Source organism: Nannobrachium achirus (genome assembly GCF_963921795.1).
Source record: "Nannobrachium achirus genome assembly, chromosome: 13".
Lineage (NCBI taxonomy): Eukaryota > Metazoa > Chordata > Actinopteri > Myctophiformes > Myctophidae > Nannobrachium > Nannobrachium achirus.
Window position 1 is genome coordinate 23,083,276 of NC_137833.1, and position 24,701 is coordinate 23,107,976.

General features: G+C 42.3%; 1 protein-coding gene across 1 annotated transcript in view; it reads right to left on the reverse strand.

Moving 5' to 3' along the window:
- rims1a (regulating synaptic membrane exocytosis 1a) overlaps window positions 1–24,701 on the reverse strand; it is a gene marked incomplete at both ends in the record, with an annotated part of 137,708 nt that overhangs the window by 56,616 nt on the left and 56,391 nt on the right. Inside the window, 2 exons of the mRNA XM_080740637.1 lie at window positions 3,416–4,146; window positions 6,750–6,994. Of these exons, the coding sequence (XP_080596763.1) occupies window positions 3,416–4,146; window positions 6,750–6,994 (976 nt within the window). The remainder of the gene's footprint in view (window positions 1–3,415; window positions 4,147–6,749; window positions 6,995–24,701) is intronic.

Below are 24,701 nucleotides of genomic sequence, written 5' to 3' on the forward strand. Positions count from 1 at the left end.
CCGCCTCACAAGATAGAGTATAAATTAGGCTCAGACATAGCTCACAGAGTAAATGCTGGGAGTGTCATTAATTAGAAATGGCATAATGATAATAATAATAATAATAATATCTGAAATGTATATCTATTCTGCACTTATGCTTGCCTATAAATGTTATTTTGCAGACCATGACCTCCTTAAGAAGTGGACATTAGCAGCAAAGACGCTGACATCATTTGGATCTTATCATTACATAACAGGTGCATAGCACACTGGTTCTCAATGTTTTTCATGTCAAGGACCCTCAAAATGGTATTTAATTGGCTGCGTGCCAGGGACGCCCAGAAGAGAAGATTTGTGTAAAAAACAAGAATAATAATAATTTTAAAAAATGATATATATATATATATATATATATATATATATATTCAAAAAGAAAATTGAGATATTTAAAAAATAGCAGGTGTACAAGCTTGCAGCATGGCATGAGGTGACACACTCCTACAGATTTTGCCCTAAAATCACGCAAATCGCTACACTGTATGTCTACACTCATGTCATCAACATGGATCTGTCCCAAATAGCGCCGCCATCAGGCCGATTTTTTCAAACACATTTTTGGACACTGCTCCTACACATTTTGGCCTAAAATCACGCTGCGACCTGACGGTCGCTTATCTCCCGATTAGGGAGTCTTACTGGTATATCTGCTATTTATAAATAGCGAAGGTATAAAATATGGATAAAGTGGTTATCCATATCCACACTTTGAGAAGTGTACTGTATGTAGAGGGGGCAGAACACAGATTTAGAGTACACAGTAGCTTTTCTTTCTAATGTTGTATTCTCCCAGTACCCCAGCTATGAGCTAGCACTGTGCTGTGTGTGTCATGCTTGGACAAGACTGGAGTGTTAACAGCAGGTTCTTGTCTGGCTCGGGGGATATAAAGGGCTTCATAAGGTCAAACAGGGTCAACAGTAGTGTCAACTAGTGACACACACACACACACACACACACACACACACACACACACACACACACACACACACACACACACACACACACACACACACACACACACACACACACACACACACACACACACACACACACACACACACACACACACACACACACACACACACACACACACACACACACACACACACACACAGGCTGGGATGTTCCTCCCCAGGGCCAGACTGAAACCAATGACACAGACACACTCACACATGTGTGCTGTAGATGCGCAAGCACACTCTCAGACACACATACTGTACTTGATACACACATTATACACCCACACACCCAACACCCACACACACCCACACACACCCACACACACACACACACACACACACACACACACACACACACACACACACACACACACACACACACACACACGAGCATGAGAACATTATTATACAGTTTGTGACAACTGTACAAAACTAAATAATTACATCCAGTCATCAAGCTAAGACAACATTTCAGGAGCTTTCATACAGAATACAGACAGAATACAATTACATAATATGGTAGTCAATGATACAAAACAAATACTGTTCTGCTAACACGTACGTACAACAGATTTTTGCCAAATGACACATGCATAAATGTACAATAAGAGTAGAGGAAAGAATTATCACAGAAGAGAAGAGAAGAGAAGAGAAGAGAAGAGAAGAGAAGAGAAGAGAAGAGAAACTCCTTCCTACAGGACAGATGGTTGTAGCCAGCCTTACCTCTCCTAGCGAACACAGCATTTTGAGGCAGAGAGATGCTCTCAAGATTCTCAGTCTGAGAGGACAGCAGACTGACACTAAACAGCACCCTACACTACGAGCATCACCCTCCCTGCCAGAGAGCTCCAAGGAGAGAATGTACGTACGCACGCACGCTAGAATAAGGGATGGGACGATAAGCGATATTATCGTTTATCATGATAAAAAACACTCACGATAATCGTATTGTGGAGATTTAATTTATCGTGAAATTGTCCTCTGTCATGCACTGGGATCATTTAACCTTTAATTTGCCGAGCTGCATACCCGGTACCATTTTAAACCCTCTATTGGTAAAACATACTTATAATATACGTCTTTTTTTCCACTCTGTAGCAAATCCCTTTGCTAAAAAATAGCCGATCTACAAGTTCACAACGCAACATGTTGTGAGCTTACAGTAGACCTGCTATTTTTTGGCAAATGTTACGCCAGAGGATAATCGATGTTGGGGATATATTGATTATCGCGATAATATCGTAAATCACGATTTCTTTGGTCACAATAATCGTGATATGAAATTTTCATATCGTCCCATCCCTAACGCACGCACGCACAGACACACACATAGACACACACACACACACACACACGCACACACACAGGTCTGAAGTAACTAAGTACATGTACATGCACTGTAAGTTAACATTTTTAGGTACTTTTTAATTCACTGGAGTATTTCCAATTTTCTGTGCTTTTACTTCTACTCCACTATATCTCACATCTCAGAGGCAAATATTGTACTTATTTACTACACTATAATGAAAAATTTACTTTAAGTACATTTTGATTGGCAATACATTTATACTTTTACTCAAGTACATTTTGAATTCCGGACTTATACGTTTAACAGAGTATCTCTATATACACACAATAAAATCCTGAGTGTCAATTTAACTCTGAGAGTGTACAATACACGTTCATTTGTTTACATTTGTATATGTATCTGTAATTAACACTAAGGATTTTACTGTGCAAACACAGATATAAACACACACTCACACACATATACAAACACACACACACACACACACACACACACACACACACACACACACACACACACACACACACACACACACACACACACACACACACACACACACACACACACACACGTTTATCATCTTGAATTATAGCCAATAACCAAAAAAAGACAATGAAAAGAAAAATAACTCAAACAAGCAAACTCAACATTGTTGAGTTTGCATCTGGTGTATTACTATAAACTGTGTTCTTGTTATTTGAAGCCTGACTATGTACATTGTACAGTATACTGTGGCTCATAAGCCAAATGAGAAGTTTCTAGTTTTACTACAAGTACAAGAGTACACATGAGCATTGAGCACACGTGATGAAGAATCTTACTTAAACTGTGTAAATTAACTGATATCCATTAGTTCTGAGTTGCCGCCATTGATTAAAACTAACAAAATAAAAAGCTGAAAGGTAACCTTAAGTGTACGTGCATAATTTAAATGCAACTTCAGCACCCTCTGGTGGAGGAGAATTTGCAGACAGAGTGACACCAGACAGTACACAAAGGCAGACAAGACGACAATCAATCAGACTCATTACATTAACAGTTTTGCATCTCTATTCACAGCTCAACCACTAAAGCCCTCATTAAGCGAGGATCAGACGGGGCTCTCACCTCTCTCGCTGACACTCTCGATCTCTGCGTCCTCACAGCTGCTGTACTCCGGCGTGGTTCCTCCCTCCTCCTCCGAGCTGCTGACACTCGTCTGCCTCTTGCCGCCGCCCGTGCCCATCCCCCGCTTCGTCTTGTAGGGTCGTGGCGGGGGCGGCCGCAAGGACTCCGACTGGTCCGAGCTCAGGGAGTCGTTACGCAGCATGCTCTCCGCCTTCTCCCGTTTGGTCCGTCTCATCTGAGGCTGGGCCTGGCCGGGAGCAGAGCCCGGCCCCGAACAGGGCGGCTCTCGGAGTTCGGGGAGTTGCTGTTTCGAGGGGGCGTGTTCATGCAGCCCGCCCACCCCGCCCACCGTCCTCTGTCCAGGCCTGCTGCCGTTCGCTCCCGGCCGCGCCGCCTCCCCCTCTCCCGCCACGCCCCCCACCCCTCTGCCCTGGGGATGCACGGAGTGCCCTCCCCGGCCCCCGGGGAGCGCCACCCCCGCTTGCGCTGTCTGACACGGGTGTTGGCGAGGCGGATGGTGTCCGCTGGGGTCCATCATGTGGTGGTAGGCCCCCTCTTCTGTCCGTGCCCCAACCGGGTCGTGCTCCAGCGAGTGTCCCTTGGTCAGCCGCCGGCCCTCCCTGCGCTCCCTGGAGTCTCCTCGCAGGTCCCGGTCCATCGACACCTGGGTCTGCAGCCTGGCCTGTCCCGAACGACGCTCCCCACGTCCAGCTCCTCCCCTACCATTTCTCCTGGAGGAAGCCGGCAACAAAGAGAGAGGAACAGGGGTCATCATCATGCTGGCTTGCGGTGGACATTTCTGTCAAAATTCAATTTTTGCTACAGCCGTAAAAAATGAGTGGAATAATGTTACCAGAAACACATAAAGAGATATCCCTGAATGACCATAACAGGTCTGTAACCAAATAGACCTGTGAGGGTCCATTTGGTTCCATTTGAGCACTCTCAGAGTTTAAGGGGTCCTTGCAAATAAAACATTTGAGAACCACTAGAAGGCTACTAGTGGAGTCCTAATATGCCACAGTGAGCGTAGTAAGTAAGTGTCATACATATTCTGAAGAAAACCTGGAGACTGACATCCAGTAATTGGGTCTCATGGTCAAAATAAGATCATAATGGTGGGTACAAAATTAAATCTAACTTGCCACGGACAAGACCAAGTCTTGCCACGGACACATTTGCCGTGTACGACATATTGATGATAACCCCTGGTGAGGAAGAGTACTATACGTAAAACATGATTTTCTCCTACAGATGCCTTTTCATTGTCTCACAGTAATCCATTGACCCCTAGCCAAGAAGGAAATAAAGAAAGAAGCAATTCACTTCTAGGACAACATTCCCATTTCTTACTTAATTAAAAGTACTAGAAGCTAAGGGCGGCCCAGCGTCTAGTCGGCGACCTGGCCAACTCGGAACAATGTAAATAGGGAATGAATGCCCCACCCTTTAATGCAAACCCCATTATACCTGTTTTCATAGGACCCGTTTTGACCATCTGTCTGCCTGTGTCCATTTATGCCCATATATGGAGATATCTGTATCTGTCTGTCTGTCTGTCTGTCTGTCGGCGTCCATTTTATGTCCATATATGGAGATCACTGCAGTTATAGTTCTGGGTCCATTTTATGCCCATATATGGAGATATCTGTCTATCTGCGTCCATTTTATGCCCATATATGGAGTATCTGTCTGTGCCTCCAACTGTGTTGCAGACACAGTGCCGGTTCCCCCTTTAATGCAAACCTCATTATACCTGTTGTCATAGGACCCGTTTTGAACATCTGTTTGCCTGTGTCCATTTATGCCCATATATGGAGATATCTGTATCTGTCTGTCTGCGTCCATTTTATGCCCATATATGGAGATCTTTGACCATCTGTTTGCTTCTGTCCATTTATGTCCATATATGGAGATATCTGTATCTGTCTGTCTGCAATCCATTTTATGCCCATATATGGGGGCATTCATTTTATGCCCATATATGGAGAACGCGCGTGCCCGTGGGACGAACGGTTCTCGAGATACGCGGATTACATACATACATACACACTCACAGAGATTTTTTGTTGACTCATGTGGCGTACGTGATGTCAGAGCCTTTTATGAAGTGATGTCACAATGAGTCAGAGCTTTCGCCGATTTCCTCCGGAACAGCCTGATGTCAACAATCAACCCCGCATAAGGAGATTCCTAACGTTTCGCGCCGGTTCGGGAAAACCGCGCGTCGCGTCGGGTCGGGTCGAGACCCGGCACTGCACTCCGTGCCGCGGCGGGGAACGCGCGTGCCGAATCTGAAGCCGGTGGGACGAACGGTTCTCGAGATACGCGGATTACAGACAGACACACAGACAGACAGACAGACACGCAGAGACTTCTCGCATTTATAGATAGATGAATACTGCAATGTAGAAATATTCCGCTCCAAGTGAAAGTCTGGAATTCAAAATGTACTTGAGTAAAAGTACAAAAGTATAGGATCAAAATGTACATTAAGTACCAAAAGTAGAAAGTACTCCTGATGCAGAATATCCCGTTTCAAGTAATAATGCATAAAAATCTTTTGAAAATAGCAGATCTACAATCGACGCATTGTGAGCTTGTAGAACGGCTATTTCCAAATGGCCGAAATATATATATAGGGCTTAAGTGGTTATTGTATGTTGCAATAATAATGAAAATCTACTGAGTAACTAGTAACTAAAGTTTTCAAATAAATATAATGGAATAAAAGTACAATATTTGGAAACGAGATGAAGTGGAGTAGAAGTAAAATATTTGGAAATGGGAAAAACTCAAGTCAAGTACAAAATAAATACCTAAAAATTGTACTCAAGTACAGTACTTAAGTAAATGCACTTAGTTACTTCAGTGGTTCTCAACCTGTAGGGGGGTCCCCAAATTATTTTGGGGGTCCCCAGATGATTAACTTAATGTGCAACATTGTTTTCTCACTCAACAGAAAAACAAACCAAGATAAAGTTTAAGTGTATAGAGGGTATCTGCACATTTCTAAAGTGACAATTGAAGGAATTTTTAATACCTCTAAAATTACAAATTAAACATTGGCCAAATTGTCAATTAGAGGCAGAAATTGTGAAAGTAGCAGATCTACATGCCCGTAGTGAGCATACTTATGTTGTGTGAAAAATAGCAGATCAACGCCTCGCGACATGAGGCGTTGTGAGCATGTAGATCTGCTATTTTCAACAGTGTTATACAAAATGTAATGCCTCAACTCTTAGTGCTCGTCAGGGTGGGGGTCCCCAGTTAACATATGATTATTTTGGAGGTCGCAGTCTGACAAATTTAATTACTTTACACAAGTGCTTACGTGTCTCGAGGCGGCTCGCTGCGCGAACGGGGGTCGATGCCGGTCGACAGGGGCCTGGTGGTGTCCGGAGGAGCCGTGGTGGAGCCCAGGGGTGCCTGGGAGCGGGACCGGAGCTTCTTGTCCCCGGGTGTCAGAGAGACAGAGGGGTCGCTGAGGGCGGTCTTCTCCACCGGACCGGAGAACCACTCGCCTGGCTTGGTCAAGATCTCCTGCTGTTTCCGGCAGTTGTTACACACCCAGATCACCTGGAGGGAAAATGGACATACGGTGTGTGGATCATTTATTTGTACATACTACTACTTCCTCAAACATCTGAAGCAACTAACCCTGATACCGCTGGTTTTCCATTATACCAGAATTGCATTCACCTGGTGGCCCTGTAATTGTAACTGTATAATCAGGGATTAGTTCATAGACTGTAATTTAATAGGCCTAGAATTATTGAATGCTTTAACCAGTGAAAAATAGCAGATCTACAAGCTCACAGCTAGATCTGCTATTTCTGAAAAAGTCGTGAAAATGTGTGCAAATCTTTGAATATATGTATTTTCAAAGCGAACGTTTGTAACTAAAATGTTGCTTCTGGCTGGTCCCTGGAACTAAATATGTTGAATGGGGGTCCGTGGCCAAATAAATAAAATTTTGGGGGTCCTTCACATGAAAGGTTTTGAGAACCACTGACATGGTAGTCTCTCAAGAACAGACTGAGCTCCAGTTAAGTGAAAGGGTCCTTTTCTTTGACGATGGCTGGCCAGATTGCTGACATAGAAACATAGGGTTTTTCAAAAAACCTTAGAAGGATTCAAAAGACACTTATAGAATCGGGTCAAAATTCAAATTTTCACGATTTTTCAAAAATAGCAGATCTACAAGCTTGCAGCGCGGCACTCGGTGCCGCGCTGTGAGCTTGTATATCTGCTATTTTTCACTGGTTAAAGCATTCAATAATTCTAGGCCTAATTAAAATAAAATAGGATGGCACCAAATACACGAAAGCCTGGCTGCTACCAGTGTGTGGGACCGCGGCACATCACATGAGATTGTGGCTACTCTGGTGCCCTTTACGCCCTCCCTTGTTCTGAGACTAGGGGCTGATGTAGTACCAAAAACAAAGCACAGAATACATGTTGAGAATAGTTTTTAGTAGTTGTTTTCTGTAATACATTTATATTCATTTCATTTTAACATTTGTATAGTTTTCAGTTGCCATTTCATACATGTGTACATTGAATTGCTTATAGTTCGCATGCAACATGTATGCAGGTTGGCAGGTATGACGAGGCTGAGCCTGTTCTTGGGTTATTGAAATACATTTGTCAATAGTGCGTTCCAAAGAGAGGGTTTTCAGACAGTAATTTGCTCACAGTGATGGCTGGCTCAGTGATACTGTAGGTCGGTTATTCCAGCTGTCTCTTAGCCACATTCTGCCCATTGTGATCCAAGCTATGCCATGCATCTTTAAAGTTAGATCATGTAGATTCATTTTCCATAATTTAAAAGCCAAAACCCAAACCACAGGTGAATATAAAAAAATAGCAGTGAGGTTATAAGTGGTTGGTTTTCCCTGGTTCAATAAACAATCTTACTCACGTGGTGCATTTCTCATTAGACACGGCAACTATACATACACTGTAGATACAACTGTCGTTGAATTAATAAAACCTTTGACCAAACTTATGTTATGTTGATATAACCAGCACATCTGCAGCGGTTGGAGGTGGTCTCTACTCTTTTGCCCTTTTGTGGACACCTTCTGAATGACAATAGTTACTTGAAGCCATTGTTGCACAGACTGAAAAGATGCACAGAAAACTTTATTGTAGTTCAGACATTGCGCAATTTCCTCTGTTGGGAGAATGACAGACATAAAACTGACTTAATGTAGTTTTACCTTATGCACTGAAGTATTTGTTCAGGGTAAGCATATCATTTATTTTTAATCCAGGCAAGTATATAAATACATTTCAGATTATGTTTTAGCATACAGTAAATCCAAGAACATTTTTATGTGGACCCAGATCATTACTAGATTCACCGTTTGTCTCAACTGGTGTGTCTCAACTGGTGTCTTTCAACTACCAACTGAACGCAGTCTCAAGTTATAATAAAATAAAGGGGGCTTCATTTGGCTTCAAACCCAAATGAAGATACTGTACTCAATTTGCTGAAATAAAAAGATGCCGCCTCTATTGCATCCCCCAATCATCTCTATTGTCTCCCTCCATTTCCAGACCAGTATTAACATATACACAGACTTAATGTAGATAACCCGGCCTATTGACACCCCTAAACATCAGATGCAAAGGATGGTGAAGGGAAGGAGGAGGAGAGATGGCGAGCCACCAGGGTTCATTAGGGCTGAATGCTCCCTGGTGATCCACCCCTCTGAATCAATCCTTCTCCACTATTTTTCCTCCCCAATTCCATGTCCTCCCACCCTCGCATCCCAGTCTTTCATGGCTGCCTCCCTTTGTCATCCTTCCCATTCTACCACTCTGACCCCCTCACTTCTTCCCTCCCTCCAAACCCACCCATGCCCCCTTCTATTACCTGCCCCCTCCCAAGAAAGCTTTTTTGATGAGTCTACAAAAGCCAAGGAGAAAGGAGCTTCACACCAATGCAGCTATATTTATCCACCAAACACCCCAGCACTACAGACAGATAAAGGGACACATGAAAACAGACTCCAATCTGTGGTTCTCTACTGTCAGACCACAGCAGTAAACTACTACATCATTGGCTGCTCTACCCATCTGGAAAATTGTGTCAATATTAGAAATTCTGTGAATAACCCAGACTATGTGTCTGCAATGTGGACATGTGTGGGGGCAATGCATAACTCCCCATGCAATGTTGCAATACAAATGACTCATTTGTTATTACTTTTTTTACTTTATTAAAGTTGAGTATAAGAGGGAAACAAAAGCAGGGCTGCAACAGTTTGGAATATCCATTTTTTTTTTCTTTTATACAAATGGCAAAAACGGCTGAGCCGAGCTCACAACCAATCGCGTAGATCTGCCAATTTCTGTAGTTGTGTGATATCTTCTTTGTATGACTATGTAAAGCATAAAAAAAAATGCTTCTAACTTATTTGGATAATTGAAAAAGTAAATGACAGAATGATCACTAGAAAATTATTGATGGTTGCAGCAAAACTTCACTTAACTTTTGTGAAAATGAATGCAGTCCCCAGTAAACGCACTGTACATGAAAACAACGCTTACATTGCCCTTTTCTTCAAACATTAAAAAATAAAACTGCATTGCATGCACAAACTAGCATCACTTGCTGCATCATTTGCTGGCACCAAGAGGAGTCATCCCTACTGTAGGTTGGGGTCCCATCATGTTAACTCGGCTCCATTGTGGACAGGGAGGGGGTTAGAATAAGGAGCGAGGGGGCGTGGTGGCACAGTTGTTGGCACTGTCGCCTCACAGCTAGAAGGTCCTGGGTTCGATTTCCGCCGGGGGACGCTGTGGCCGTGTTTCCTCCTCTGCGTCATCAGCGCCCACACCCTAGGTGGGGTTGGCGAAAGGGCCTGTGTGGAGTTTGCATGTTCTCCCCACGTCTCCCTGTGTAGATACCCTCACAAAAACATGCAGTAGTCCTGGTTTCGATACCACCTCTCCCTGGTCAGCCGGTGCTCACCAGGCGTGGCAGAGGGAGAGCAGAAATCAGGACTACAGCTTAGGCAATTGGCACTGGGTGAAAAAAATGGGTTACAAAATCGTGGGATAAAAATTATAAAAAAAGAAAATATGGAGCAAATTTACTGTAGGAATATAGATTAGACATGCTGACTCCGTGCACAGCCATTTCCTACAGTCCCTCTGTAGTCTTTCACTCCATGCCACGCTGCAAAGCAATTCCTGCGCAGCGTCACGCACAAGGGCACCATGCAACGCCCGCACTTCCAGGAAGTCACTTGGTGTCTGCCTTTTCCTTTGCAACAGTGGCACTGGTCGATGCCGTCGTACCGGTCCTCGTGCCATTTGTGGCGGTCCCTAGTGGGAGCGATGGGAATGGGCATGTGCTCCCAGGTGGTCCTAGTGGCTATGGGTCTCCTTCTCCTACGTCTCCAGGCGGTCCCCTTGCTCCATCTCCATTTGTTTTTGTATTGGCCACAGTGCGGGCAGCGGCCGTATGCCTTACCTGGGACAGACGCGGGAGCAGCGAGTGAGCTCCTGCCAGGCTCTCCTGGTGTCCTGGTTTGGTACGTTTCATTTGTTTGCGACACCAGCAACACTTTCCTGGTCTGACAGACTTCCATAGGGCTCCTGGAACGCTTGCGCTTGGATGTGGAGGAAGAAACTGCAGATGCTGTGGTCATTTCAGAAAACACGGACACATTTCTGGTACTTTGGCCTGTCGGGGAGTCACCCAAGCTCCTGAACAGACACTTTGAATCGGCAGCCTTGCTGGCTTTCTCATTTTTCTTCTCCCTTTTTCCTTTGCGACTGGCTCTAGACCTGTGGGATGATGAGGACCTTGTTGAGGCACTGGTCAATTCAGACAATACAGCCACCTTTCTGGTGCTTTGGCCAGCCGGGGAGTGGTATGAGCTCCACAATGGCGGGGGAGACCTTGAATGGGCATCGTGGCTGGCTTTCACATCTTTCTTCCCCCCTTTTATTTTTTGTCCCTCCCTCTGACTCGAGCAGGGAGAGGACCGTAGAGCCAGTGAGGCAGCGGTGCTGGATGATGGAAGGCACCTATCATCTGGGTCGTTTTGAGAGTAGGATGGGGAAGAGTAGGTTTCCTCCTGTTGCGTCCCAGGACTATGCCTCTCTCCTCTGAAACCACACATACATGGGAGTATCTGTTAATCCGTCATGAAATGGTCACCTGACAGTGACACCCAAACAATTATGCAATACTAATGCTGCGTGACTTTAAACTAATGTAAATAACTGACACTTATAGATTAAGCATCAAAACATTTTCTTAGGCAGTGGATATTCTTAGGCAGCCGTCGTCAACCTTTATAAACATAATGCCTAATTTGTTTCTCGTACAACAGTGTTCTGTGCTGATATAGAAGTACACACATCAAAATCTGTGAGCCCTGTGAGCTTGTGTATTGGCTATTTTAGACACGCGACAACGTACAGTTTGACAAGTACAGTTTGACAAAGTAAATCAGACTTAGCAGTCACAATATTCAGTTCATTTCAAACAAAAAACAACGTAAAGACAGAATGGGCACTGAATTTTATATTTCAAAATGTATGATGAGGGGTCCATTTTCACCACAATGCTTGAATGTCAGGCACTTCTACATCACGTAAAAAAGGATTCAACTTGTGTGTGTGAGACAAGCACAAATTATTTTTAAAAGGGATTGGGCCAACTTATCACTCCACCTGCCAAGATGGCCCATCTGCCAGCTCGCCTCTTAATATTAAATACTAGGCACGGTCAACCGTTTCCCATATGAAAAGGACTTAACTACAGTACATGCAACCTACCATTCCTACATCATTAGACTCTTTATACCAGAAAAACAATGAGACCTAAAATCACAGTAGTATTAGTATTTGGGGCCTCACGACGCGTCCGGAAGGCAAACAAATCTGGTGCGTGGCCGATGCTCGCGCGCTATGAGGGCCTCTCCAACTCCTTTTCCTGGGCTGAATCAGGAGCCCAGAACGTCCCTGCACGTACAGCAGCAGCATGGTCCTTTAATCATACCAACAGCAACCTTAAACTAAACAAAACCAAAGCTGCATGCCTAAATAACTTAAACAGAGCCTAAACCTTAAGATTTAGTAATACTAACCTCACCACCCCTTGCCTTAACATGCTAAGCTGTAGCGATATGAGTGGGTCTTTAATTACAATTAAACAATGTACAGTAGGCTACCTCAAATGTACAAACGGCAATTAAGGTGCATTAGCCCGGACCAATCAAATGGCGCACAACACAAGGGCCCTTAATTACAATTAAACAACGTTACAGTACCTCAAACGTTAAGTGTAATTAAAAGCACCATTATCCTGGACCAATCAAATGGCGCACAACACATGGTCCTTCATTACAATTAGGCATACAGTATCAAAAGCTCTGCGTGATTAAAGAGGCTCCTAGATAAATTGTGCAATGCAATTATTACTCCATCTTTCTTCCATAGCAGCTCCCACCAGCAGTTGCCAATTTCTGATCATTTATTGTCCCATAGAACACAATATTATCCTACTGAACATTAAAGGAGTAGTTCACCCACAAAATGGCTTTTTTTTCCCCCTATTGATTAGTCACGCCATGGAGACTTGATTTCAATAATATTTTTTTATTTTTATTGGTCGCATTCCTACGACAAAAACAAAATATTATCCATTGATTCTGGATGGGGACCCAAATGCATGGCCCTGGATGGGGGCACACATAAGGCCTTTATGGGGACCCAAATGCATTTGGGTCAGAATCAATGGGGTTAGATTTAGGGTCAAGGGTCAAGTAAATTTACCCCCCATTGATTCTGACCCAAATGCATTTGGGTCCCCATTCAGGGCCTTGTATTTGTGTCCCCATCCAGAATCAATGGGGGTAGATTTACTACATGTTTTTGTCACAGGAATGCGACAAATACAAAAATATATTATTGAAATTAATTCTCCGTGGCATGAGTAATCAATAGGAAAAAAGTCATTTTGGGGGTGAACTACTCCTTTAACAGGATGATTAATAATTTATTAGATTTACGCATTAATTATCAAATACTTAGATTTTTCTCTTTTTTTATGTTTTGAAATAGGCTACTATTACAAACAAAATGTAGGAAACAAAAGTTAAGGGACCCAGAAAAATGTGGTCGCAGTGCTTGGGAATCGCAGTGGGCTATTAACCTCACCTCGGTGGATATTCCGTTGACAGAACTTGATACCAGATGAAAAAGAAATAATGTGTTAAGCCATACTCGTTAAATAGGCCTACTACTACAGTAGACCTACACACACCAAGTTAAAACGGCAGATAAAACGTCGAGGAAAGAAAACAAAAACGCTCACAACCCCGACCAAACTCAAACTTCTAATAATGTCTTCAAACAAGCAAGCAATCAATCAAACCAACAACCCCAAATAATCACACAACAAAAAGGTTACTCACTCGATAGTTACTGTTAAAGAATCGGCCCGTTGGGAGTTCTGCCTGCTGTGCCAGCCATCACCGAAGCCGTAGCAGTCCTCCCATCCCCAGTCAGTGACCAGGGATCTATCGGCGTCAGTTTGGAAAACAAACCAACCACTCTCCATGCTCTCCACTGTCTCCAGGTCCATGCTCTCCGTGACCGCTGCCTGCTAGAGTCTCCTCTCTCCTCTAATCAACTTAATTGTTCGCAGCAGGTAGCAGGACGCCTTATTATATAGCTTAGCTCACTGTCTGTTTCCCAAACACTGGGTCGCGACCCATTTGTGTGTCGTGGACACATTTTTATGGGTCCCTTTATTTTTGTTTCCTAAATGTTGGTTTTTGATAATTATTTCAAAACATTTTCAATATTCGCAAAAAAAGCTTGATAAAGGTATATGTGTTTGTTTTCACTAGTTTGGGTCTTCCCATAGAGTATATATAAAATGGGGTCTTCCCAGAACCCAGGGCTAGATTTGAAGCAACCCCGATGGTGGCCAAAGTTGGAACTGCAGCCTAAACCCGCATTTTGGTCCCGCCCCCTCCACTCCTTCCTGTGAGCGGAGAGCAGCGTGACGTCATTTGTGGTCTCGAATAGTGGCCAATTTCCCCCAGAATGCACCTGGATTAGCTACATGCTAGCACGTAGCCGTTGCTTCAAAACGCCACTGAGCACTTGCATTGAAATGATAGTGGGGGCGGGGCTCGTCCGCTCTCTATTATACCCCATATAAAATGGGGTCTTCCGTCTTTTAAAATGACGTCACTTCCACCTGACCATTAGAGGAAAACGAGCAAAACACATTTTCATTCATTCATAATCATAACTCAAGCCATATAGGCAGCCTACTGCCTAGGCTAACATATAGGCAGTGGTGGAAAAAGTACTCACATTCTAAGTATCAGTACCTCAATGTACTGTTACAACTTAAGCCCTGTATTCAAATTGTAGGCCTACTTGAGTAAAATTTTAAAAAAAGAAAAAAAAAGTAACAAAATGTAGCCTACTGTACCAAAAGTAGAAAGTAGCCTACTCCCAATATGCAGAATGTCCCATTTCACAAGTTTTCAAATGTATAACATCTTGTAAATAGTAGATCTACAAGCTCACGATGCATTGTGAGCTTGTAGATCGGCTATTTTCAAATGACCGAAATGTATCCACCTGTTTCCGCGGGAGTTTACTGGAGATTATTTGGACCTGTTTGGACCACACTTCCGGTTTTAACAGCAGACATACAAGCTCACGTTGCGTCGCAGATGCAAACCGTTGTGAGCTTGTAAATCACACTCGGCTGCGGCGCCGGAAGCTCGGTACAGCGTCTGCGCAATGCACTATGGGGCGTTGGAAAGTCGTGGATAGGGCTGAAGTGGTTAATGTATGTTTTGTAATAATAATCATTATAGCCTAGGGAGGCTATATACTGTAGGTGAACATGCTGCACATCTCAAGGTCATAAATGGTAAATGGTGCATTTATATAGCGCTTTTGATCCAAAGCGCTTTACAGAGATTGTGCATTACATTCACCCATTCACGCACACATTCATACACCGGTGGCAGAGGAAACCATGCAAGGCACCAACCAGCTCACCGGGAGCAATGTGGGGTTCAGAGTCTTGCCCAGGGACCCTTCGACATTAACTCAGGGGGAGCCCGGATTCGAACTGGGAACCCTTTCGGGAACCCTTCGTGCTCTAATAACGGTTTCTCTACCCTGAGCTATGCCGCCCCACATGCATGCATGCATGCTCAACAGTGTGTTATTGTCCCCTTGGGGGTCCTCAGAGTTACTACATGCAGGGGATTCACCAAATTATTTTTGCCATAGGAAATTATTTTTCTTACCTTTTTTATATTAACCATTTGAATCATATCATCCCTGCTAAGCTATTTTCAGCAAAAACTAGAGATTAGGTGTAGAGGAGAAAGAGCAGATCAAGTAGCCTATTTAGGGTTAAATGTTTGAAAATAACACATACATTAACAGGAATCCAACGTATTAATAGAAAAGATAATGTGTAAACAAAACAGCAACAACAACAACAACAACAACAAACATTAATTAACCCAACACTGATTATAGTAGGCTACTGTCAAACAAGTCTATGAAGCTATATAAAACATAAAAAAATAAATTAAAAAAACGTGTAATACAACACCATTTTAGTAATGGGGGTCCCTGCTTCATCTTTCTCGCAGCTAAGGGGTCCTAGGCCTGAAAAATGTTGAAGACGCCTGCCCTAGGTCAGTTAATAGCTTTGTGTCTCTGTTTGCTGGAGCCTTGTTAGTAGGCATATGATAGTAAAATATGTTATTGTTGTTTAACATGGTATAGATATCATTCTCAGTGTTAAAAGTCAATGCCATGATGTTTTGATCTGATAACTAATGCACGAGACGAGAATCTGCCCCACTCCAGGGACAGAAAGATTGACCAGCGAAATGTCAAAGTGTCCCGGACACTGGATAATGAGAAACCAAAACATTCTACATCCTTGCTTCTGAGTTCACGAGACTCAGTCACAACACCATCTCATGATCCATTGTTATGTTTAATTGTCCAATCATAATGTGACTAATGTATTTTATGCTGTACACATTCAACTATATATGTGGAATCATTATGCTTTGTACTCAGAGAGCTTACGATGGGTGATTTTGCTATACTGTACTTGTACAGTACTTTGAACTCTGACTAAACTTCAACACAAAAACGCATATTCTCCGGTGTGGTCTCATTCATTGTGTGGAGTATTTTATTATGATTGGGGAAAACTGTTTATCCATATGGAATATGATCTAAAATTCCATCAAATGGTCCATTCGATTGCCGGATTAGCTCCGAGGAGATATTGGTCTCTTCCGCTGCTAGAACCAGTTAACAACCAGCCGGGGATATTATCAGACGTTTCCCCTGACTCCCACGGAAAGGACTATCTCCCACACGTTTTTTCCTCCTGCGCGAGGAGAAATTACCTTGGGACGCCCCGAGCACAGGGAGGCAGAAAACACCTGCCGAAATCTAAACAACCTTTTTACAAACGGAACAATTGCACCATTTTTGAGCTTGAAGCCTCTCTCCAAAGCTTGGAGAATGAACTGATAACAGCCGTAACGGCTAAGATAGACGATGAGGAAATGAAACAGTTGTTTCTAGGTGCCCCACAATTGCACCATTTTTGCCCATATGGAGAAAGGAATTCGGATATGATGACTCTCTCCCACATCAACATATCGATAAAATCTCACAACGGTCTGAAGAAAGCCGAAATGGAGGCAGCCAGGGTTGGCTCTGGCACAGCGTTCCACACCAGGGACCGGACACAGACAGTTTCTCTCACAGAGACTTGAGAGGCGGGCTTCATTCTCACACACTGTCCTAATTCAACAGAACCCAGGTCATACGTTTATACCTGCTGTCTTAAGAGTCTAGCTAGCTCTTAACACAGCTGCATTTTTATTGTTTAATGTTTTGTAGTCTATTGTTTTATCGCTTTTCGTTGCACGTTTGAGTAACAGAATAGGGACTGCGGTTTCCTGTTCTGAGGACATAGCAGACTGTTGGTCACAGATTCATGCTTGTCCATATTATTAGTTGGTGTTATTTAGCACGAGACTCCAGTTTAGTGTTGCCAGGACGAAAGTTATTTCTGTCCTGAAGGAAATCTTTACACGATTTTGTTTAGTGTACCCAGAACAAAACCAATTGTTCTGAAGGGAGAATCTCTTGGCCAGTGCATAACCCAGCCACTTAACCACATAACAAATCGCGTGGTTATTTTATTAATAATAGCTGTTTCCAGCTACTTAATCACATAAGAATTTAATTTAATTGGTAGATTTCCTTTATGTTCCAGAACAGAACGTTCTGACGGAAATCTTCATGCTTTACGCTTACACGTCTTCGTTTTCGTCTCAGTCTTATCTTATTTTATTTATTTTTTTATTTCCGTCTCAGGCGACTCTGAGATGTTGAATACAGGAGCTTTTTATCTCAGCGCTCCCAAGAACATTTTTAAGAAACATGACCATTCAAGCTAAAAAAAAAACCTGCTCCGAGAAGCAGTGTTTTTATCGTGTAAATCCTGGACACACACGGATGAGATGTTACAATCTAAACCTAGAACCTTTTTTTTAACCCGGACCTCACATCACTCTGGAAGATCATCGGGAACTCCCATTTACCAGCAATACCTAAAACCTTTCCTGGAACATTTCAATGGATATGGGCGAAGCTGCGGAGACATTATTGCCACTGGATGTGTTGCTGGATACCACGCAAACCTCATTAGGAAGGAACCGAGAACGCAAACAGTGTTTTCAGATGCTGACGGGCTTGACAAGGCCCCCCCCAGCCGAACCTGGCTGGCACTGCCTTCCACTCACAACGCGATGGGGCGCGTTGTGAGCTTGTCGATCTGCTACGTGACTTTCATGGATTACAATGTCCCGAAAAGAACAAACACTCTTGACCCTTGGGACGCCCCGAGATAATGGTACTATATATTTTGTTTACTTTTGACTAAGAACGACTTCTGAAAAGAAAAAAAAGAAAAATCAAGTTCTGACTGACAAACCTGTGTGTTAAATGTTTTTGATAATCTATGTCTGTCTAATCCTCTCTAATCCCATTTTCCTCCCGTGGTTACATTTTGGCCTGTCTATTATGAAAGCAGGAAAATCAAACCAAGTATAAAGTGAGCGGTGCTGCTTCTGTGTACAATATGGTACAATATGTGCTTGGCTTATGCTGCTTGCTTGCTCAATGCCTGCTGCTCGCGTGAGCTGCTTACGCTGCTTATAGGCTGGCACGGCCTATGTGTTATTATTGTTTTATTTTGGAAAAAAAAAACTATGAGGGGATTGCTGGAATTGTTTTTTATTTCATTTTTCTTATTTTTACCTTGAGAGGCCACGAGCCGATTCAGTTTCTGTGTGACCTTGCTCTCTCTTTCTCTCTCAAAAATGGGTTTCATTCGCTCTTGTTCTGTATAATCTACTGTTTACATTCTAATACAGGGCTTGATAACAATGTGCTGGGGTTATATTTGAATCTGTCTTGGGTTTTTCTCCCTCTGTATTGTGTTCTAACTCACTTGCCTGGTTTGCAAAACTAGGAATTATTTACACATATGACTGTCTCTCCCTCTCTCTCTCAAAGGGGATCTCATTCGCTCTTGTTATGACTACACTCGTACTGATAACAACCAACGCTTGGGTTTATTTGAATGTTTCTATGTCTTAATAATTTTTTTCTTCCCATCAATGACAGGTGGGCTTTATTTTATTTTAGGGGACAGGACGGACTAATGACATGGCAGAACAGGTATAGTGGAACTAACTCCACTAACTCGCTACCAACTTAACTGACTGATTATCAGTGACTGACTGACTGACTGTTTTATTTCAATTTTATTTTAACCTGTTTAATTTCATGACTGTTTATTTTATTTTAACCAGTTTTCTCCTGTCCTCCTGTTTTGTCGTGAAAAACACTATTTCCTGTGTAACAACTGAACGTTGTTCTTTCAAACCACATCTTATGGACATGAACCAAAAACATTTACTTTTACCATTCTTAACACATAAACTGCAGTATGGGTTAAGGATGGAAGAGGCCTAGCCCTGCTTTACTCAACCTTTAATTTCTCATGTTGGTTTATTTTTGGTAATACTTTATCCTCTTTACTTGAGTAAAAGCAGGCTGAGACGGTTCCAAAAACAATTTAGATGGCTGGGCTCCATTCAAACCCGTTCAGTCAAATTCCACAATTATTACAACCCTACTGGGCTTATACGGGATTACACATTATGAAAAAAAAAAAAAAAAAAAGACATTATGATTATGTTATGTGTTTCTATTTAATTTTTCTTATTTTTATTTCTTTAAAGTTCCATTCATTTTCTGGTTAGAGAGGCTTTAAACAGGCCTCGCTAACTATTGTATGGTACACTTCCCCCCTCACAGGCCTGGAAGCTCACTCTAACTCTGACAGTGAGCAGAGTCATTGTCCTTTACTGTACCTCGGTACCCTACTGTACCTCGGTACCATCTGTTTCTCATTTAACCATATTTTAACAAATTATCCTCCAAACAAAACAATTTTTGTCACACCCAATATTTTTGGCTGTGGCAAACGGGAGGGAATGTGTTTGGAGAATTTCATTTTCTGAATTCATATTTCATTTTCTGAATTCATATTTTATTTTCTGAATTCATATTTCATTTTCTGATTTCATATTTTCATATTTCATTTTGTTTTCATTTCATCCCATTTAAATATATTTCATTTTGTGAAGTTGATTCCAATCAATACAGGGTTAATCTGTTTCCCCTAACAGAACAAACTGACACAACTTGTGTCCTCTTTTGGTGATGTATCTAAACATTTCAATTTAATTTCTATATATAAATACCTTATTGCCTTACATTATGGATTGATTTGTCCCTGTCTTTTCCCTTGTCTTACAGATAAAGATATTTTGAGATGATAATTGAGAATGATTTGACAGACACATACTTCACTACATGTCTGTCCAAAGTGGAAATGTCAAAAAGGATGATTGAAAAATCCATATGTATTTCGTGAGTATGAAACTGCATCACACACGTTTTCCCGCTGTAAAGTTTTTTTTTCAGACCTTGACTCGGACAAAAGCCAGTAAGGAGGAATAGACAGTTGGCTTTAAGGCGGCTCCGGTTTGACACCTCACTATAAATGACAATTAAGACCACTGATTACCTAAAGGTAACCTCGGAGGTGTACGAATTATGACCGCCAAACGGCTGATTTTCGGATGCTGTCTAAATACATTTTGAATGCTTTTGTCTTTAACCTAAATTATGGTAAAGAGTCAAGTTCGTCTTGTTTTGACTAAAATCGGCCCCAAATTGTAATAACCACCCGGGAGCGTGATGCTGATGTGTTTTTATCTTGCTTGACATGGATAATTTCCAATCAATCTTCGACACATTGAACCTTTGTAAAATACATATATATAATAATTAATAATTAAGACAATAAAAATCTTTTACCTCTACTTAAAAAAACAAAAACAAAAACAAAGTTCAATTATGATATTCTGATTTAAATACCTTTGGAAATATACAGTTCTTTTGACTCTACTCTTCAAAAACTATCGAAATGTTTTTGACTTAAATTGTTCAATTATTATGTTCTGTTTCAAATACCTTAAAAAAAAGTTTAACCCATGTTTTCTTCCCTTGTTGTTTATGCTGCCTTGACATTTAACACTTCAAATGCTATCTCAGGAGGGAATTGATAGTAAAATATGTTATTGTTGTTTAACATGGTATAGATATCATTCTCAGTGTTAAAAGTCAATGCCATGATGTTTTGATCTGATAACTAATGCACGAGACGAGAATCTGCCCCACTCCAGGGACAGAAAGATTGACCAGCGAAATGTCAAAGTGTCCCGGACACTGGATAATGAGAAACCAAAACATTCTACATCCTTGCTTCTGAGTTCACGAGACTCAGTCACAACACCATCTCATGATCCATTGTTATGTTTAATTGTCCAATCATAATGTGACTAATGTATTTTATGCTGTACACATTCAACTATATATGTGGAATCATTATGCTTTGTACTCAGAGAGCTTACGATGGGTGATTTTGCTATACTGTACTTGTACAGTACTTTGAACTCTGACTAAACTTCAACACAAAAACGCATATTCTCCGGTGTGGTCTCATTCATTGTGTGGAGTATTTTATTATGATTGGGGAAAACTGTTTATCCATATGGAATATGATCTAAAATTCCATCAGCATATACTTTAGTTTAGCCATTTAGTATCACAGCCATTCTAGGGCTACCTTTAGTTTAGCCTACCGGTAGTTTAGTTGCATTCCTGGATTTCTATGGGTACAAGCAGGAGTGCTCGCAAGTAGGGCAATCCTCCATTAACAGTGCTACCTATTTACTGATTTACACTCATTTTGCCAAGAAATTAGATTACATAAAACACACATACAAATATATATGTATTTCAGCAAAGCAGTTCCAAACTAGGATTTTGTATGTAGGCTACTTGTGAAAGGGTTTGTTAAAATGTTTAATGCTGTCAAAAAGTGTTTCCCTACATTTGAGATGACTGATATTCTTCAACAGTGAATTTGTCTGTACTGTACTTTAGCAGGCTTATGTTTGTCTATATTATTATTATTTTAGATTAGAATGAGATGTGCAATGCTATCGCCTCCCACTGTGTTGTTGTGGAGAGAGACAAAGGATTAGCATCCCAAGCTATTATTAAAGCTGACATTATAGATTTGCTGTACAAAAATAGAAAGAGGAACTCTGATATAGGGTAATAACCAGAGCAACCAAGGCATGCATGATAATGTGTGCATCATAATGCACATACCGAAAGCACAGTGTAAGCCCACTAATGTACAAACACACAAACAGTTGTGGACAAACACACAGATATACTGTAGGTACTGTACCAAAACATGCTGTACATATGATAGGATTGCTTTTATCCCCTCACCCGCATGTACCGGTATACAGGTGTAAACACTGGGGCTGCCTGCAACCATGGAATATTTTCTTAGTGATTATCCTAGTGATTCTTTTTGATTATTTGAATAACTGAAGTGAATTAGTTTTGTATCAAAAAATCGATTGACCACTTAGCTTGAATTTAGTCTTCATCAACAGTGTTGTGCAAAAACTTGTGAAGATAGCCGATCTACAGGCTCACAGTGCATTGCAAGCATTGTCAGCTAACCTAGTATACCTGCTATTTCCACAATGAATTACATAATAATAATAACTAAATACATTTGAATGTCAGATGATTCTGATCCATAATTCTTTATCATCGATTAAATCGATTAGTTTGATGAACTGTAGTACCCCTAACATACACAAGAGCATACTAACATGCATGCACTACACAGTATAAGCTATACAGTACACAGACCGCCACAGAAACCCCACCAGCAGCAGCATGTCACATGACCACAGCAGTGACACAGACCCTCAGAGATGAGTGTACATGTGAGGGAGAGAGAAAGAAAGGAGAGACAGAAAGAGAAAATGGCTTATGGCTTCTCTAGGAAAACTAGGACACCAAACCTCTCTGTGTGTTTGTTTGCATTGAGCTCCATCTGTGTGTGTGTGTGTGTGTGTGTGTGTGTGTGTGTGTGTGTGTGTGTGTGTGTGCGTGCGTGTGTCCGTGCGTGCGTGCGTGCGTGCGTGCGTGCGTGCGTGCGTGCGTGTGTGCGTGTGCGTGTGCGTGTGTGCATGTGCATGTGCAGCAGTATTCATGACTGTGTGTGCAATATGATATAACAATGAAATGCTGGGAGTTCCTACGGTTGGGTGCTTGTTTTCTGGAAGGAGGGGGAGTAGGTTCTCTTCTCGGTAACCATAGTTATCACATGGATGGAACTTGGGAACACCTCAGTAGCTCAATGTACCTGTTTGGATTCCCAGCAGGGGGTGACTTGCATTACACATAATCCCATTCACGACTGCTCTCTCTTTCCTCTCTCTCTCAGCACAAACTAATATGTTTTAAAACAACAGAAAAAATGGTGGAACCCCTCTCATCTGCCCTGCTGCTCGGGCTGTGCTGCTCTGTGGAGCCTAACATGACCCTACATGTACATATTGACATCTCTAGACCCTCATAAAAGCTGTGTTGTTGTATTGTGTTATTGTTTGCACATATACTCTGCATTAACTTTTGCACATACTCAACATTAAACCATCCTAACTACTGTGTGTGTGTGTGTGTGTGTGTGTGTGTGTGTGTGTGTGTGTGTGTGTGTGTGTGTGTGTGTGTGTGTGTGTGTGTGTGTGTGTGTGTGTGTGTGTGTGCGTGCGTGCGTGCGTGCGTGCGTGCGTGGTGGTGGTTAGCCACATTCATCGTATGAATGCCAGAAAAGATATCAGTCAGTTTGTCAACAGACCAGTCATTGCTGTCTACCCTGCGCTCTCACAGTGACAACAAGCATCAAAACAGCCAGCATTCATTTCCAGTGGTAGCTGGGCTTACACTGAGTGACATGGAGCAGCGAGACCGAGACGCCTGGCCACAAAATCGCACCAACTAAGGCAAAAAAAAGTTCATAAAAGCAAAACCTAGAGATTAAACGTTATTATAATAAGTAGCGTGTCGTTCCAGTAGAGTGGAACGACAGCCAATCAGAGGCCAGGTTAACTCTGGTCCAGACCCTGACAGACCCGTCGCTAAATGACTAGCCCGGGATTTCTCAGCCCCTACGAGCGCTCGGCTTGAGTCAAAATAAACTAAACTACTTCACTACTCACCAAACCAAAGGTAGTTTTGCGTTGTTGAAAGTCTATTCTCCACGGTGGGAAACCTCTCAGCACCCCACCCACAATGTAAAATACATTATTTTTGTCATGAAATAAAACGCACCCACCTCGAGCCACCCAGCGGCCACCACAGACACAACGGTTCACAACCCCGGAAATAAGCGGCGGTCGAGTTGGATGCGTATAATGTAATGTAATGTAAAAATAATGTATTTTACAGAGTGGGTGGGGTGCTGAGAGGTTTCCCACCGCAGAGAATAGACTTTCAACAACGCAAAACTACCTTTGGTTTGGTGAGTAGTGAAGTAGTTTAGTGTATTTTGACTCAAGTTGTAGGGGCTGAGAAATCCCGGTCTAGTCATTTGGCGTCAGAGCGTCAGTGCAGCTGACGCTCTGGACCAGAGCTAAGGCCAGATGTGCTTGCCTATCAGAAGACCACTTAAGCAAGCCAGACAGTCTGCACTCTTACCTGCCTGTGTGAGCTCGTGTTGGCC